A 19,104-nucleotide genomic window follows, 5' to 3' on the forward strand; every position below is an offset into this window, starting at 1 on the left:
TTTTCAATCTCTATTGTGTTCTTATTAGCTTAAAAATATTATAATAGAATTATTATGTGTTCCATTACCATGTTTTATTTTCATTTATAAAAGCATATGTTCTCCTGTATCTTGATTTTTTCCCTTATCATGTTAATAACAATGATTTATTTACTTTTGTAGCTAAATAATTTGGATGTACCATAGTTATTAGCCATTCTTCTATGAATTAAGATTTAGGTTGTTTCTCTTTTTTATTTCTTTAGCTATTACTAATAATGCAGTAGTTATCCTTAAAAAAATATCTTCTCATGATGGTATTTTAATTTCTGCTTGTTAGATTGTATACTTGTTGAGTCAAATGGTTTGAATAATTGTTAAATTTTTAATAATTACTGCTCCAAAATGATCATTGCTCCAAATTTAAAATTATTGTTATTTAATGTCACACCAAAAATATGTGAGAGTGCCCATTTAGGTAACCTTGCATATTAGTTTGGATATTATTATTATTAATTTCTACAAGTCTAATAGACCAAAAATATCCAATATTAGTTTGCACATACCTGACCCTGATCGAGACAGAATATCTTCTTATGTGTTTATTAGTCATTTGTGGTCCATTTTTTGAATAACGTATTCATGAATATTCTTTTCTACCTTTTACTTTAGTCTTTTAAATGCAGAACATTATGTCTGAGTTAGGGAGGCACTGTTCTTTAGATAGTGCTCCAAATAAAGATAGATACCTTCCCCATCCCCTTTCAATTTAGAGATGATATATATGAAATCAGTATTCAACAAAATCCAACAAATTTACTTAGCATCTACTTTGTATCAAGTACTATGTTAGGCATAAAAATGAGTAAGACACAACCCTCAAAATAGAGAGATAAAGCAGTAATTAATCATAAAAACATTTTATTAAATAACAATGTTATTTCCTTAAGGACAATGACAACCTTTTTTCCACAGTAGCTAAAAGCAAAGAAGAAATAGAAAGCAATGAACAAAGAAATTGTGACCAAAGTATAGAAAAGGAGAAAAAGCCATAGTCCCCAAAGATGCAGGACATTTTGTTCACTAGAAAGCTTGTCTGTAAAGTTTTAGAGTAGAATAGGGACTCAACTAAGGTGGAGTGAGGAAGAGAACAGTCCTCCCTGACACAGCCAGCCTAACTCTTACATATCCAAAGTCATCAACTGTGTGAAAATGGAAGAAATATAAATGTTACACAATACTTATTATCTAAAATAAGTAACTTTTCAACATCAGCCAAACCTCGCAATCAGTGAATATTTTCAAATTGAGAAAAAACTTGAGGGAAGCCCTTGGTGAAATAATTTTACTAATTTAATGCTAAATCTATTAAAACATTTTTAAATGTTTTTTTTTTTCAATTTGGGAAATTAAAAGAATTCAAGTTTCTTTGGAATTGTTCTGAATAAATATAAGATGCAGTTTTGCTGTCTTCATTCATGCCTCACACCAAGAACAAGTTTTGGGTTAGCATGAATATAATCATTAAGATGAAGTTATTTCCTAAATGATTGATTGTTCAAAACACAGATCACATTTTGCTATCTAGGGTATAAGGGAAATTCTAGAGCCTAAGAACAGTTTCTTTGCTTTGCTAATTTATTTTTGTTTTTATTATTTGTATAAATTTATGAGGTACAAGTATAATTTTGTTACATGTATAGACTGCATAGTCGTGAAGTCAGGGATTTTAGGGTATCCATTACTCAAACAACATACATGTACCCATTAAGTAATTTCTCATCATCTATCCCCTCTCCACACCTTCACCTTCTGAGTCTCCATTGTCTATTATTCCACATTTTATTTCCATATGTACACATTATTGAGCTAGCTCCCACTTATGAAAACATGTGATATTTATCTTTCTGTGTCTGACTTATTTCACTAAAAATTATGGCCTCCATTTTTTTTTGTCTAATCTTTTTTTTTTACTACTTTTTTTTTTTGTCTAATCATCTGTTGATGGATACTTAGGTTGATGCCATATCTTTGCTGTTGTGAACATAGCTATGATAAACATATAGTGCAGGTATCTTTTTGATATAATGATTTCTTTTCCTTTGGATAGATACCCAGTAATGGGATTGTCAGATAGAATAGTAGTTCTATTTTTAGTTTCTTTGATCAATCTCCAAACTGTTTTCCATAGAGGTTATACTAATTTGCATTCACAAGAAAAGAGTATGAGCTCCCTTTTTATGCATCTTTGCCAGCATCTGTTATTTTCTGACTTTTTAATACTAGCCATTCTGGCTGGGGTAAGATGATACCTCATTGTGGCTTTAATTTGCATTTCTAATTTTTTTGTTTATCTCTTATAGCATCAAGTATATGCTAAGCAACAATTGCCTATGTAGGAATCTTGAATACCAAAACCACATGGGAAAACTTAAATTTCCCTATATCCCTAAATATGAGTATGCATGGTTTTCTAGATAAGCTTTGAGACCCTTCAAAAGGTCATGGTCTTAATTCCAATCTTCATCATTTGATGTTCTGTTTCATGTGGGTAATCTACCCTGATAATACATCCATCCCTGTTTGTTTCTACAGATTTATTTTCAAAACTTTAACCTGCTATCATCTAAACATTCTAGATTAATAATTTCACTCGCTAAACACCATTTTCCAAAATAAAGACTGTCGACATTTATTTACTTGACTCTTTATCAAATGAGTTTCTTCCTCATATGAACTAGTGATGTTCACTAATTTTTCCACTGTATAAGAAAATTGCTCTTCCATGTTGTACTGTACTCTAGAGAGCTTGAGAGTATCAAGGTTAGTAATTGTGTATTGAACAACCCCAGACTAGAAAGACATAAATACTTGCACATTCCTAAAGCTTTTCTAGAATCTCATAGACAGTCTGAGTCACAATAGGGTATTTATTTGTTGTCATGGTTCTTATTTCATTGACTGATTAATTCAGTTTGATTTGGTTTGGCTTTATTTTGTTCATTTGCCATTAACTGGAAAGATACATTTACAAGATTAGAGGGAAAAGACACTAAAGAGAAAGAGGTTGAAGCTGAGGAAGCATACATGAATAAACCATAGTTTTGGAGCAGTCACAAGGAATTAGGATCAAGAAAACAGTTGGAGAGATTGTACTTGCGCTGAGAGAGAGAGATTTCATCTCCTGAGAATGGTTGCAAAGGTTAAGGATATAAATAAGTTGATAGTTTCTGAAAGCAGGAAGTTATTATAATCAATTTTTGAGATTGCCACCTCAATTTTTAGTTTAGAATGGGAGCTGAGTTTATCTGCTATGAATGAGCTGAGTGAGATTTAGTAGAGGACATGAGGTGAGAGAAGATGGTTGAGGATTATTTCTCAGGACAACAGGAGAGGAAATTTATCAAAATAAGTAGAATGACTGCCTTAGGGTGCTCAACACTCAGTGAGGTTAGAAAAAGCAGGACCTTTAAATTAATTCTTTTTTTCTTTCATTACTTCAACAAATATTTTTTTGAGAGGCTACAATATATCAGTTACTGTACATGGTGAGGGGAATATAAGATGAAAAAGACACAGCCCTCTGGCTTCAAGGAGTTTATAGCCATATAATTAAAGGCTATCATCCCATTAGGGCTCAAAAGTCTGAGCAAAATACTTCAGAAAATGGATTATTGGATTAATACAGAATTACTAACTATTCACTTCTCTCCTTTAAAGCTTATAGGATACTCAGATTTTCGATTTTCTATTACAAAGTTAATAAGCTAATTATTACTAAGAATCTGTGATTTCACCCATGTTTTAAAATTTATTATCATTAAGTTGTTTAAAATATCCTGTTATCTTTTCATTTTTAAGTATCTATAGTTATGTCTTCTTTCTCATTCCTGACATTAAGCTCTGGTTTTTCCTCTTTTTTTTCTGAACCAATCTTACCCAATTCCTTTCTAACTTCACTTTTTAAATTATTTATTAGTTTTGCTTTTTTCTTTTGTGAATTTTTAATTCAGTTTTCGTAAGTATGGGACTTAACGAGTTTTATGTGTGCGTGTGTGTGTGTGTATAATTCATGATAATAAGTAGATAATTATTAGTCTTTTCCTCCCTGTCTGCTTGAGAATGTATCCACCCTGTACAAAGGAAGAACAAAACACTGTATTTGATACTTTCAAGCATCATGCATTAAATACTGGAACATAATTTTTACTTGGAAAACAGTTAATTTTAGTGAACAATAACCGTGTAATGTAATAACGAATTAGAAAACTTTGGCCTAAATTAAACTGTGCTCAAATGAATACAAGGTTAAAAATTACTTGACAGTGTTTAGATAGAATAAATATATTTTAAATATTTTTCTACTGGGAAATTAAGATTATAGGGTCTATAAATATAATCATAAAATTAATTTTATAAATGAAAGTGTCATTTTACATGTTTAATTATGAAATGAGAAATACAACCTTTCTTCTCTAAATTTGCCAAGTACAGTAAGTGATACAAATGTTCTTTGAAAAGCTAATGTGATACAAAAATGATTCAGGGGTAGCAAGTGTTAAAATATAATCAGTGGTGGACTGTCTATGAAGACTTTTACATTATAATCATAAAGATGGAAAAGTTGAAAAGAAATTACCTATAATCAAAACTTTTTTCAGGTAAATCAGTGCCCCTTCACTTTATTAAAGTCATTGTCGTTCATTCTTTTTTCAACAGTTCCAATATTTTTAGCCACCTTCATTTCTTATAACACGGCTTAAAAAATGTAAATGTCCAATCACTTTTCATTTCTTAAGAGATAATTCTGATTAGGACTCTTAAATTTAACCAAATGATGTCAATCTTAGCCCCTACTTAAAAAAAAGTTTAAAACACCTGGATCTTATCTTAACCTGAAATTTAGAATATTGTTACTCATAGTGCTCACAAAAGAACACAATTTCAAACTGTCTATTCTCCAGTTACTATTAAAAGCTGTGGAAAGCACTGTTATGAATGAGCTGAAGGATGAGCAAACCTCTAAATTAATTTATTATTCTAGCCTTTAAAGAAGCTGAAGCTATAGAAAGCTATAAATATTATACATTTGATATTTACTTTTTGTGAAGTAAATACCTTCACCTAACTATATATATATTTTTTTATTTCAGAATATTAAGGAGAATATTAACCAAAACCATGTTTTGGTTATGTAATTTGCTTTTGTGCAGTTTGAGTCAAAGTTGTAAGTGTGCCCTTCATGCAGATAATGCCTGTTTTACCTGTTAGGTGTGAATTTACCCATCCTCCTCTTCTCCCCCCACCTACTTGATTTCCGTTGAGTTTTGCTTTCATATGTGAACATAAGTGTTCATAGATTAGTTCCAAATTAGTACTGAGTACATGTAGTATTTGTTTTACCATTCTTGAGTTACTTCACTGAATGATTTCCAGTTCCATCCAAGTTGTTACAAAAGATACTAGATCACCATTTTTAAAATGGCTGAATAGTACTCCATGGTATACATATACCACATTTTATTAATCCACTCACGTATTGGTGGACAACTGGGTTGTTTCCATATCCTCGTGATCATAAATTGTGCTGCTCTAAACATTCAACTGCAAGTGTCTTTTTTTATAAAATGTCTTTTTCCCTTTGGGTAAATACCTAGTAGCAGGATTGCTGGATCAAATGTTAGGTCTACTTTTAGTTGCAAGAAAAAAATCTATATATTTTGGAGGGAAATTTTTATTACTTTCCAATTTTATCCTCATAATACCACAAACCCACTATACTAATAGTCTTTGGACTAATATGTCCATTTGAATCTTATGAAAGTTTCTGGAATTCCAAAGTATGGAACTAGTTTTCCAACCTAGTTTCCTCTGACTAGAGCTCTAACTCCCAAATATGGCCTCTCCATAATCAGTCCTTTCTGTAAACATCTACTTCCCTGAGATGGCACAGTTCCAGGTTCCATTTCACACCCTCTCTCCATAGATTTTGATTCTTATATAGGGATCCATATATCAGAGAAAACACAGAATAGGATGAGACATGGAAATGTGAAAATCCAAGGCAGTAGGAAGATTAAATTAAAATTCACCCCAAACATTATTAAATATGCCTATGTGATTTCTTCTTCAGATTGTTCATGTTCTCGTTTAGAAATTGATTTGAATACTTAATATATACCAGGCACTGAGTTAGCAACATATGGTTAAGGTACAGTCCCTACACTCTTAGAGCTTACATCTGGCCAGAAAATCCTTATAAAACAAGAAAACACAAATATGATGAGATTTATAGAAAGGGAACTATGCTTTTTCAGGGGGTCAGGTCTTTATTATAGTAATACCAGCAGTATACTTCCATTGTTTTTGTAGTATCCAAATTATTTAGGGAGAGAGCAACTGAGTGAACCAATTCAATTACAAATTAACTTCTTAAATATAGAGTCACAAACACATGCATACACATACACACAGACACACAGACACACACACACACACAGAGAGAGAGAGAGAGAGAGAGAGAGAGAGAGAGAGAGAGAGAGAGAGAGTGAGAGAGAGAATGAGTCTTAGTATTATATAGGATTTTATAATTTTATTTAAACCACGCACCCAAATATGCATGATCACATTCCTGGAGAAAATATTTTCCATTACACTTACAATAAAATTCAAACTCCTTGTTCTGGCCTCAAGATTCTATGTATCTGACCTGCTTTATCTCCACTTTATCTTCTCCTACTTGTCTCCTGTGTCATTAAACTCAAGACACAAGGACCATCCCACTGTTGACCACAGCAAACTTCTTGCTGCTAACCACACCTGGTAAAATTATTTGAGCTCCCACATTCAGCTAGTATACTCCTGTACATTTCAGCTACATGTGTCAATAAATATCATTTTTGCTTGAACTAATTTAGATTGGGTCCAGTACTTGAAACTAAAAGAATCGTGACTGGTATTAATCTTGACCTAGTCCCATTTTTCCCATAGTCCTTCATATACCTTGATCCTGAGTATTTCCAGCATACTGATAACTTCTCCCTGAACAAGCTTTACTCTATACATATACTACTTAAATCATATTAACCAATAATGCAACTTGTTTGACACATGAAACAGTATAATTATCTTTCTCTCATAATACATATACTCCATCAATGAATGCAGACCAATATTAAGCCAGTGAGTGTTTTTAGTAGAAATATCCCTCATGAGTTAATGCAATAGGCTTAATTTTGTTATAATTCCCTAAATCTTTTTCACATATGCTGTTATCAGATTAAGACTTCCCTAATCCTATAGATGCACTGTTTAGTTTTAGAAGAAAGGCTAATTATAACACTTATTCTTACTGGTGCAGGAAAAGCATAACTTGGGAGTAAGGGAGATCTGGGTATGAATTCTGACTCTGTCATCTTTAGGTCTATAACCTTCAGCAAGTCTTTAACCTTATGAAGACTCAGTTTTCACAACTATAAAATGGGGATAATCTTTTCTTTATGGAATTTTTTGCAAACAAATAAATAATAATAAATAAAAAATATATGTAAGAAACATTTGTCCCAAAATGGTAACTACTAATCCTCTCGAGCCCTTTTCTTCAGCTTTCTAAGACATTTTGTTCCCAAGTCTATAATCCAAAGAAATCACAATCTCTTTCAGCTTTGTGCATTTAAAAAAAACAAACAAACATGATGAGCAGATCCCCTGAATCAAGGGTTAATAACTCAAGATCTAGACAGGTAAAATAAATGACTAAAACCTTTGCTTTAAAACAGGGTGTGGTGGGAACCGTGGTAAACCATAGAGCAAATGCTCCAAATAAGACAGCCACTATTCAACTCCCGTGAATTATGCCAGGGGAAATAGGGAAATGTTCTGATTTTTGTAAGAAACAAAGGAACATGCAGTTTTACTAGATATCTACTCATTTTTAAATGCCAACAATCAATTCAGAGTTTCTGAGCCATTTACAGGCCCAGCAAAGCATGTGTGGCCCATGGGTAGCCTGTTTGTAACCTTGGCACCCAAGTGTCAGAATGACTCACAAAAATGACTAGCAGGAAAGAGCTGAGACAGAAATTTGATCATCCCATGAGAAACCTCATGTTAAACTCTAAAAAGCACCCCTTGTACTCATCTATTCCATCTTTCTATATTTGTTTCTCTCATCTTCTCAACCTAGCCTCAATACTCTGTTTCTATAATGCTACTGTCAGCCTCCTGACCATCATTCATGTTGCCTCTAATCCTTCATATACCACCTCCGCTGAGATGCTCTCCTGCCTCATTAACCTTCCCTCCCCAAAGGAGACAAATTCAGGAAATCTGAAATGGCCCCTTCCATTTTGATTATCAATCTATATTGTATGCTCTATTAGGTCATTTTTAATGGGCTGAAAAACTTTTAGAAACCTGGAAAAAACAGGATTAGGCATATAGTTTTTGGCACACAGAAGGGCATTTACAAAGGCAAGCTTTTATGTTACTGAGGAAATTATTTGACTAGTGACATTTAATAAAGAGCTACATTAGAATTGTTTTGACTGTCTAATATGTTTCTCAGCAAGTATTTTTAATTATTTCACATGGATATACTGTATCTCCAATAAGTCTCCAATCATTTTAAGGTTCTGTATAGTCTGTATCTCCCTACAGAGTTTAAACATTTGTCAGACCATTTGAGAATTACTTCTCATAATTACTGCTAAGAAAACTGAAAAACATTTAAAAGTCAAGATTCGTATATAAGCTAGAATTTTCAGCATCACTTTTAGTCCACGTCTTTTAGCTACATGTTATAGGAACTATAAAGTATCTTCTTTATAAGTAAAGAAGAAAATTAAATTTTATTGTTAAATATTACTGACACATATAGAGAAAAAATTGCTAAACAAATTCAAGTTGAATTCAAGAATGTAGTAAATAAATAAGCTTTATATCAGTCAACTAAAATGCCAGGCCTCAAATCAGAATGTATTAAAAGAATCAAAATAAATGAATAATAAAAATTCATTTATTTAATCACAGTTGCCCTAGGAATACAAGGATTATATATCATTTTAAAACATACATATATAATTTATGAGTATAACCAAGGGGAAAAGTGTTACTTTATTATCTTGATAGATGATAAAGGTTATTTCACAAAGTGAATTTCATAGGAAAAATTATTTTAAAATGTAATAGATTAAAACAGATTTCTGGGCCGGGCGCGGTGGCTCACGCCTGTAATCCTAGCTCTCTGGGAGGCCGAGGCGGGCGGATTGCTCAAGGTCAGGAGTTCGAAACCAGCCTGAGCAAGAGCGAGACCCCGTCTCTACTATAAATAGAAAGAAATTAATTGGCCAACTAATATATACAAAAAAAATTAGCCGGGCATGGTGGCACATGCCTGTAGTCCCAGCTACTTGGGAGGCTGAGGCAGGAGGATCCCTTGAGCCCAGTAGTTTGAGGTTGCTGTGAGCTAGGCTGACGCCACGGCACTCACTCTAGCCTGGGCAACAAAGCGAGACTCTGTCTCAAAAAAAAAAACAAAAAAAAAAAACAGATTTCTGAACATAGCATCTACAAATCAAATGTGACTCACACAATAATGGATATAAAATGATTACACATTAGCCCTCATGAGCTATTTTATGAAGAAATATTCATGACAAAGAAAGAAGTCACCCAGTATAACAAATATAATAGGCAACTTGCATTTTGAAGACACACTGAAAAAAGCAAAATATCCAAAAAAAGAAAGCTGTATAAGAATTTGGTAATTATTGGAACAACTGAAATAATGGCAAATGAGAATTATGAGAGATATATGAGCCCCTAAAACATGAATCCTGCTAATAATGCTAGCTACCATTTATTCAGTATTTTAAGGAAACCACAGGTAATTCAGTGACAGAGCCAAGATTTAAACTCATGTTTCACTGACTCAAAACCCATGTGCATTTCAATATGATACCTCCTTTCTATTCCCATAAAGAAACTGATTATGGCAAAAGCCCCCAAAATGATTAGTAATCACTAACAAAAGAACCCACAATTATGACCATTCCCTTAGCTACACTTGCTACACCCTATAGAGCAATTCCAACCAAATATCTTCCTAAGTACTATCTTACTTTAGTAGCTTACTAAAGCTTAAAGCTCCCAACAAGTATCATAGTAAGAAGATGATAAAAATTTAAAAATATCTCTGTGTATATTTCATTATAATTTATGCATATATGCATAAATATATATGTTTCAGTGTAATATACATAGTATTCTTGAAAAGTTTAAGGTGTTTTTCCTTTTTTTGGTTCTTTCTTCATGTGATCTTACTCTATTCCACTGAAATAGAGTATCTACATTAGCATTATCTACAAAAGCATCACTATTCTTATAGCAGAAATGCAAAGAGAAAAAAATCAATATTAAGTTTCTAACATTTAAAATATACTTTTTATTCATGCATTCAGCAAATATTAAATAAGTTTCAATTATGTTCCAGGTAATATTCTATTCTAAAAATAGCAATGAACAAAGTAGACTTGAAAGAGATAGGATGCATCTGTGTACGTGCGTATGTGTGTGTGCGCATGAGTGTGTCTGTGTAAAATAAAGCCAAGTTTTATTGAGGGAAAAGTGTTTTTTCTATATTCTATTTACACATCAAGAGTCAATCCTGGGTGATTTGAGACCACAGAGTTTTATAATTAAGTCATGGTGTAGAAAGTAAGGAATCAAGGAAATTTGGATTGGAGCACTTGCTCTTTCTTCTCAGGATAAAGAGAAAAATGACAAGCCCCTCAGAAAATCAGTATGTGTTCAGTTTGGTACCATGTCCAGAAAGTTCTAAGGACTTCTCTAGCAGACCATCCAGAGCTTGAGAAGGGTGTGGGAATAACCTTCCCAAATCCCACACAAGGCAAATTGGTGCAGAGAAATGAACTGAGAGTATCTAGTTACCTGAGGTTCTAGACAGAAATGCTAAGAGAACCAGGGTGCTAGATTAAACTTTGAGAATGGACAAAGGATAAAATAGAAAATAAGAACTTTGAAACTAGATGCTATGAAACTAGATGCTTTGAAACTAGATGAAACTAGATGCCACATGTTTGGTGTCAGAATGATTAAAAAAAATACAGGTGAGAGGAGTCACGATATCACAGTTTCACTGTGCTTCCCTTATACGTCACCCCACTTTCACTGGGCTTCCCTTATACCTCTCCTCCATTGCACTATCATCTCTTGACCAGACTGCTGAAATAGACTCCTACCTGGTATCCCTGCTAACACTTTTGTCCCCTACAATTCATTCTCTGCAAAGAATTCAAAGTGCTTGAAATTCTCTGGTTAACTTCCATTAGAGTTCAAATGAAAACCAAATCCTGATCATGGCTTGACTCCTGAATTTTATCTATCTCCTGCCCCCAGTATTACTCTCCTTTGGTTCTCTCATCTCTAGCAACACTGACCTCCTCTCTGCTCATCAAAATGACAAGTGGTGTTTCCCCACAGACATTGTGCAGTTGATCTTCCCTCGTCCTGGAAAGTTCTGTCCTGCAGATCTTTACATGATAAGAAGCCAGAGCCAGAAAGAGAATTTCCTGGGGCATCTCATCAAAACTAGGCTTCTTTCCTCATTTTTCTTTGCTAATAGGTATATAATCCAGTTATCTCTTTAGAATGTGAGCTCCTTGAGGGTAAGGGTCTTTATGTGTATCTTGTCCACAGGTATATAGGTTCTCTAACATTATTGTTGAATGAATAAATAAATGAATGAATGAATGGATAGGGTAATGGAGGCAAATGGTTACCTTCTTCCAGCTACTTCTTTTTCACTAACATCTCTCATGACACTCCCAATTTCACCATGCCTATACAAAATGACTAGGAATTAGGCAATGAAGAACGCAAGAAAGTATAGTCCTAAAGAGCAGTATGCAAAGAGTTTAAGGTGGAATTGGGGAAAGAAAAATCTTATTTAGGAAATAGAATAAGAGTAGACTTCTTTAAAATATCATGGCCTCTCAATGCTGGGGCTTCCAAGTCAGAAATACAAGAGGAAGGAAATGCCTATGTTTTATAGAGTGTAAATTGTATTTTCTGAAGTGAAATATTTAAAATCCACTAGGACATGTGTTACATAACTGGTGAATCCTCTTAAGAGGACTTATGTTAAATCAAAGTAAGGATTTCAATGTTTTTATGAAGCTGTATGGCCGTGTCATTAATGACATTAGGTGCACTATAGGATTTTGTCTTTTTCACAATTGAAGGATAAATAAGTAATCGGAGTAAAGGTGATCAGAAAAATATAAATAAATACACTGCTTACGTTTCAATGGAAAATTTAGCTTAAATAACAGATTTCAAAAAAAAAGTTTCTTTTAGTTAAATTTTACTTAAGATTATTCTGCTCGAGGAAACAAAAAGATAGTATGGATGAGAATATTTGTGTAAAATTTTAGAAGAATTTAAAATTATGTGCTTGAATGCATATAAAATTGATCAATCAATGATTTTTAAGAGTAGAAATTTAGTATAATTATGCATAACACATAATTGTTTTTGTTCTAATTGCAAAATTATATTATTTGACTATGCTTGAACCACTACATAATATGGGAAAAACTTGTTTCTTGATAAAAACATATTAACTAGCCTATTAATAATCATGTTCTTAATGTGGCATAACATTCTGAAATAAAACTACATTCCTATTATGTTACAGATTAATATTTGTTCTCAGAACTATTTCCAAAAAAAAAAAAAATTCTTACCAGACATAAACTGTGTAATAGAGGATAATTCCATTTGGCTCCAGGGGTGGTTGCCATGACAACTTCACAGTGACACCAGACAACTGTTTTACAGAGAAGTCTTGAGGAGGAGAATCAGGAGCTGAAATGTTAGGGTATAGAAAAATGCATTTTACTAAATATATATAAGAAAAGGTTAAAATGAAAATATATAAATTTTTTATTATAAACTTTCTAGTAAAGGAATCAGGTCCAGTGCTTTTCTCTATGGGCACAAGAGACTGATTGTTTACTTTCAAAATGAGATGATAAAGGAAGATTTTGCATGGTGGTGTTAGAACATCTGTTTCTGTGATTCAATGGAAAAAAAGATGTCATGAGAAAATAGAACAAGGGGTATGTCAGTGTGACTCACCTACTGTTCTAGTACATATTGGTAAATTGTTATCCTCTAATAAAAATAAAAACTTATTGGGGTGAATAAATAGACAATAAAAGAGCTCCCCAGACAATAAAAAGATGTGGGAAAAAAATCACACATTCAAGAAGTGGGAAAGTGATAAGCATAACATTAGGAAAGCAGTTAAAATGACTGACCTCACAAATGAATACTACATTCCTTAGTTTCAGTTGTGTCATTAAACTGTAAAGTAATATCAAAATCTGTTCACTGAGTCTTCAAAATTGAATGGTTTATAAAGGAAACACCAATGTAGCACATAGATAAGAAAATAGTTTAGGATCCACTTGTTATTCTGCTATAATAGTATAAGAATATACAAATACTTTAGCTATTCTGCATTGAATAAACATTTAAAAAAACTACTAAAAATTAGTTGGCCATGTTTATATTTTCATTTATATAAAACATTTATAATGACATTTCTCAGCTGCTGTATAACAGTACAGCAATGTGTTAGAATACTGAAATATAACTTTTTGCATATAAAAAAGTATAACAATAAAATTTGGTTCATTATTATAGTTATGCACAGAAAATGGACTTAGGTAGCTAATAGAAATTCTGATAATTTGTTTAGATCTTTAAAGAATGTTAATTTATACATATTTCATGTATAGGTCAATATTTCCAATAATGTGGAGAAAATGCTACCTGAATTATTTCAATTTCTTTTTGATTCTCTGAATAAATTCAGCCATAGTTGTATGTGTACTCATGTATGTGTGTTTTCGTTATTTTAGTAACAATAATTTTCTCCAAAAACTGTACTGAGCAGAGAAAGGTTTATGAGACAAGTTCTAAGGAATAATGGTGACAGTTATATTTGGTATTTTCACTGGCACTACAATAAAAATGCTATCAAATATTGATTACCAAAAGAATCCATGTATCATTTAGAGATGCCTGTTCGCCAAGATATGAATTTCCTCTGAAAACTCTTTCATTTTTCAAAGCAAAACCTATAAATATTTTTGCCAACATCTTTGTAAAATTTAAGTTTTGTTTATTGTTAAAAAAAAGGATTTTAATCAAAAATAGCACTGATTTAGAAACTGACATGTTGCAACTAAGCATTTCTATTCTATTCTATAATATGCTTTAAGATGCTTGGTGGAATATCAGATAGTTCTTGGTATTTTTTTTAAGTTAATCTTGAGTATATCTTTGAGTACTTTCTTTTTTTAATGTAAAAGGTTTTACTGCTAAGTAAATGTAATTAACGTGTCTACCTAAACACAATATTGCATATCTACAGTAGAAGACTAGGTTTTAATCATTTTAACATTTGTATTCTGAAATACAATCTAAATAAAAGAAACAAGAAAACTTAGAACCTTTTGCAATCCATTTAACTCATCATGTCAGAGCTTCAGAGGCTAGATGAGAAGACTTCATGAAGCTCTTACTCCTTCTGCTTGACACAATCTTTCCTATCTCTCACCCTTCCTCCCTTCTCTACCCACCTTCCTTCAGATCACAGATTAGACATAACTTCCACAGATACATGTTCCCTAATGACCTAGAGTAACTTAGGTTTCTCTTTTGTTCTGGTGAATAATTCTGGGGAACAACTATGCCAGTAATTAAAATGAAAAAAATTATTTCTCTACACATTTGTCAAATTGTGTCTCATCTACAAAACTGCAAGCTCCATGAAGGCAAGAAGCTCCCAATCCCAATAAAGCAAACTCTCTCAGGCCTTTATCCATTCTTAATTTGCCATAATTTTTCAAAACAGGATCTTATTATTTATCTTGTTCCTTAGTAATTATATGGTTTGGCCAAGAACTTAGATAGAAGTTTACCTTGAAATGCTGCATTTTTTACAGCTCAGGTAATTAAACTGCATAACACACTTTGGAACTATTGACTTGAGTGGTAAAAGCTCTGCCTGCTAAAAATGTATGTTCACTACTTTTTTGACTCCTTTATATAAGATCTCAAACTCTCACCATGAGAACTATTTGATTAGATTATAAATAAAGAAGTAGGCACTATTTCCAGACAGACATTGCTAAAATGATTTAACACCTCTTGTCTCAGAAATTATTTAAGATAAAAAGAAAAGCTAACTCTCTTCCCTAGCCTTTAACCATTGCCTCCTTGGGAAAAACATTTATTAATTCTCACTTTGAGAGCAAGGAGAATCTATCTATGAAAAAATGAAAGTTCAGACAGGTAAGTTTGATGGAGAAACAAGCATATTAAGTGGAAGCAATATCTAGGGAAGACTAACCCATGGAGGCATCACACTTAAAACCTGGGGCAACTCAGAGTACCCTACCAGGTTGCTTTGGTGAAATTTTTTGGTGGAAGTGAAAACAGAGAGACCTGCAAAGGGAGAAGGCTCCAAAGACTTTATTATTCTGAATTTAAGGAGAGCAGTGCAGAAAAAAGTCTTGCTTCCTTGTCATTTCTAATGTACATTCTGCTCTGGTAAATGATTCTAGACATCCACAGTACATGGGCTAGCTTGAAGATGGGGAAACTTGAAAGAGAAGAAAAAAATATATACTTCACAAATATTTATGATACTTTCAGGCCCACACCTCATGACAGTAGGAATCCTTTTACAGAAAAAAAATTCTCAAAATATACAATGTATAAAATATAAAATGCAAATCCTAATCCCAAATATATCCCTCAAAAGTCATTGTCTTAGCATAATATGTGCCTATAACTTGGTAAGGTACGAATGTAGTGGTCTCATTAGTAAAGGTGATTAGGAAAAGGTATATTTATTCAATATGAAAACTATTAACATTGGGGAATAGCATCTTGGCTAATTATGTAGAGAAAACTGGACCACAGCCCAAATTTATTAATAAACTAATCCTGATACTATAAAAAAAGCTGAGAGTTGACAAAAACAGAATATACTCCAAAACTTATATAAATGTCTACTGCTATGAAGGAAAAAGTTGAAAAACACAATTATGACTGACATATATCAGTTAATGTTCTAACCATTCAAACTAAATTTTAGCTTTAAAAATTCCCATGGTAAAATATTACTGTTTTTTTTTTTTACAGAGTACTAATGACTACAGAAACATGAAAAGCATTTTTATACTTAATTTTATTGAATGCAAATATGATGTTGCTAGCTTTTTCTATACCATGACAATGAAATCACTATATAAATCTGGCAGGAAACACAAGTGATACTCAAGGCCAGGTGAAATTGTACATTAGGTTGTATTCTATATACATGTATCTTGAAATGTTATGGAATCAAAGTATGTCAATATCTACTACTATGTTTACCATCTTCCTCAGTCAGTACACTGATGGGTGCACTCCGAACTCCTTCACCTTTGAGTGTACTAGCAGACACTTCAATCAGATATTGGGTATATTTCTTTAGTCCTAAATAGAAATAAAATAGGTAAGTTGACACTTAAAAAATCATTTAATAGCACGCAAAAGATAAACTATAAAATGGCTCTCAACTCAACAGTCTTCCAAAAATAAAAGCCAAATGAAAATGTAGTTCTTTGGCAATAGTAGCTTCTATTATGATGACAAAATGATATAGGATAATGTGGAAAAGGATTAACTTAGAGTACTCTTTCATGTGACCTGAAATCATCTTCTAGCTTATTTAGCCAAAAAGACAGAATTGTCATACCATCTATGAAAATAATTGCACTTAAACCATATATAACATAATATTAAGCTAGTATTTTGTAGCCACACTGTCAATATAAATGTACATACCCAAAATTAAATTTATTTTTTTACCTTTAATGCTTTGGGTTAAAGAGGTTGTATTTACAGTTCTTTCCTCATTTCCATTACTTCTCTTGAGATAAATTGTATATTTTTGTATGATTCCATTGGGACTACTTGGGGGAACGAATGACAGTTCAATCTCTCCAGAAGAAATATTTTTGTAAGTAATATTTTCTGGTGCACTATCGGGTACTAGAAGAAACAAAAATATCAATACATAAAACAATTCCATCCTGAAATCTATTCTGCTGAAATTCTCACACAAGTGTACTAGATTATTTATATGTGAACATTTCCTAGAGCGTGATTATAATAAACATCCTTAATGGAGTAGGATATAAATAAATTATGCCATTTACAAACATATAAGAAAATATTCAATTCAAAAGAAAATGCATATTATGATTCTATAGAAAAACACTTATAGGATGATATATTTATTAAAAGACTTAATATTATAAGAAGCTATCTTTCATTGCAGAATACACAGATGCAAGAAAGAGAACTAAAAACACTTAAAAGTGGACTCTTCCCTTCATTAAGAATAATATAAAAAAGTTCAGTGGGTTAGTTTTGGTTGTCAACAAGTTCTATGACAAGTCAATGAGCCCATCCTAGATATGAGGCTGCATAGTATGACCAGGCAGCAAAATTGTTTCCTAAGGATAGAGAATATCATTAAATAAAACACTAATTTTCTCTATCTGATAATATTCTTGTATTGAATGTAATGTTGATAAAATGCTTATGTAGATTCAAGCACAAAAATGTGGGATTCCAATTCTGGCAAAATATTGGAACAGATACCCTAAACTGAATGAATATCTTACTTAAAATAATTAAAACTCTATAAAACATTAAGACAAAATTTCTTTAAGAAATTGTGTGGAGCTGACAAGAAAGTTAGAAATCAGTGGTGACCAGCCGTAAAAAGCCCACAAAAAACAAACAAACAAAAAACTAAAAACAGGAATCCTGAGAAACCAGCTTTGCCTTGGAGTATACTGGTTAAACCTGGTGATTTTGCATTTCCGTGTTAACATTTCTGTAGAGTGCCAGAGAAAGAATATGAAGCCTTGGGCCAATTGAAGAACGAAGGATACTCCCAAATAAACAGCTGAAACCTCAAAAGAATACAACTTTACCCATGTATATTGAATATACATGTTCTAGGAGATAACTTAAATTCTTCTGCAGGTGTCATAGAATCCCATGTGAGTGTTAACTCCTGGACTTGTGTAAGATGGTGCAGTCATTATCAGAGAATGGGGAGAAATAAATCCACCTTGCAGAGAACACAGAAAAGAAACTTTTTTTCTTGCCAATCTTCTAGGTGGAGAGGTGGAAAAGAAATAAAAATAATCCTGTTTTAGAATTACAAGCCTATCCCCATGAGCATATGTGGCCCAAATCCATGATACTTATATGCAGCCTGAAAAAACCTTTACTTTAGAATTCAAATTAAAATGAAACTGTAGTCCTGGGTTGCTATTACTCCTAAGCAACTATATGAAGTAAATATGATAAAAATCCTCTCTGAAGGAACTCAACTTTGACTCAAACCACATAAATTTCCCACAAATAAAGTTTCAAGGAATATGAGCTCACTGATAAAATCACTAAACACACAAGCAAATCAAATACCAATAGTGAAACACAGCAAAGAAAAGAAAAAATATAAAACACACACACACACACACACACACACACACAGCATCCAGACTTTGAGACTTCAGATATTGAAATTATCAAAAGAACAAAACCATAAATGTTTACTGTTTCAGGAAATCAGACATATTTTAAAATATAGACAATGAATTATTTAAATAATGTTAAATAATCATGCAAGTTTGAAGGAGAACCAGATAGACCTTTTAGAGTAGAAGAATAAAATGTTACTAACTGAAAATTAAAATTTTCTTGATGTCTGAAAGAGCAGATTAGATAGATATGGAGAGAATTTTAGGAAAAGGATAATATTGAAGAAATTATCAAGAATGTAGATCAAAGATAAAACTTATACAAAAATATAAGTGACAGTTAAGAAACAGACAATATACTAAGAGTGGGTAAAATAACAGAAAGAATAAAGAAAAAGAAACAGTTAAAGGAATAATGGCTGAGAATTATCAAAATTATTGAAAGATATCAAACTTCAAATCAAGGAATCTCAATAATCAA

At 32.3% G+C, this 19,104-nt stretch overlaps 1 protein-coding gene across 1 annotated transcript in view; it reads right to left on the reverse strand.

Moving 5' to 3' along the window:
- The window catches only part of PTPRQ (protein tyrosine phosphatase receptor type Q), a 192,862-nt gene that overhangs the window by 130,282 nt on the left and 43,476 nt on the right, over positions 1–19,104 (reverse strand). The window contains exons 15-17 of the mRNA XM_076007142.1: positions 16,933–17,115; positions 16,456–16,557; positions 12,747–12,867 (exon numbers count right to left, since the gene is read on the reverse strand). Of these exons, the coding sequence (XP_075863257.1) occupies positions 12,747–12,867; positions 16,456–16,557; positions 16,933–17,115 (406 nt within the window). The remainder of the gene's footprint in view (positions 1–12,746; positions 12,868–16,455; positions 16,558–16,932; positions 17,116–19,104) is intronic.

The sequence above is a fragment of the Microcebus murinus genome, chromosome 10 (assembly GCF_040939455.1).
Source record: "Microcebus murinus isolate Inina chromosome 10, M.murinus_Inina_mat1.0, whole genome shotgun sequence".
Classification (NCBI taxonomy): Eukaryota; Metazoa; Chordata; class Mammalia; order Primates; family Cheirogaleidae; genus Microcebus; species Microcebus murinus.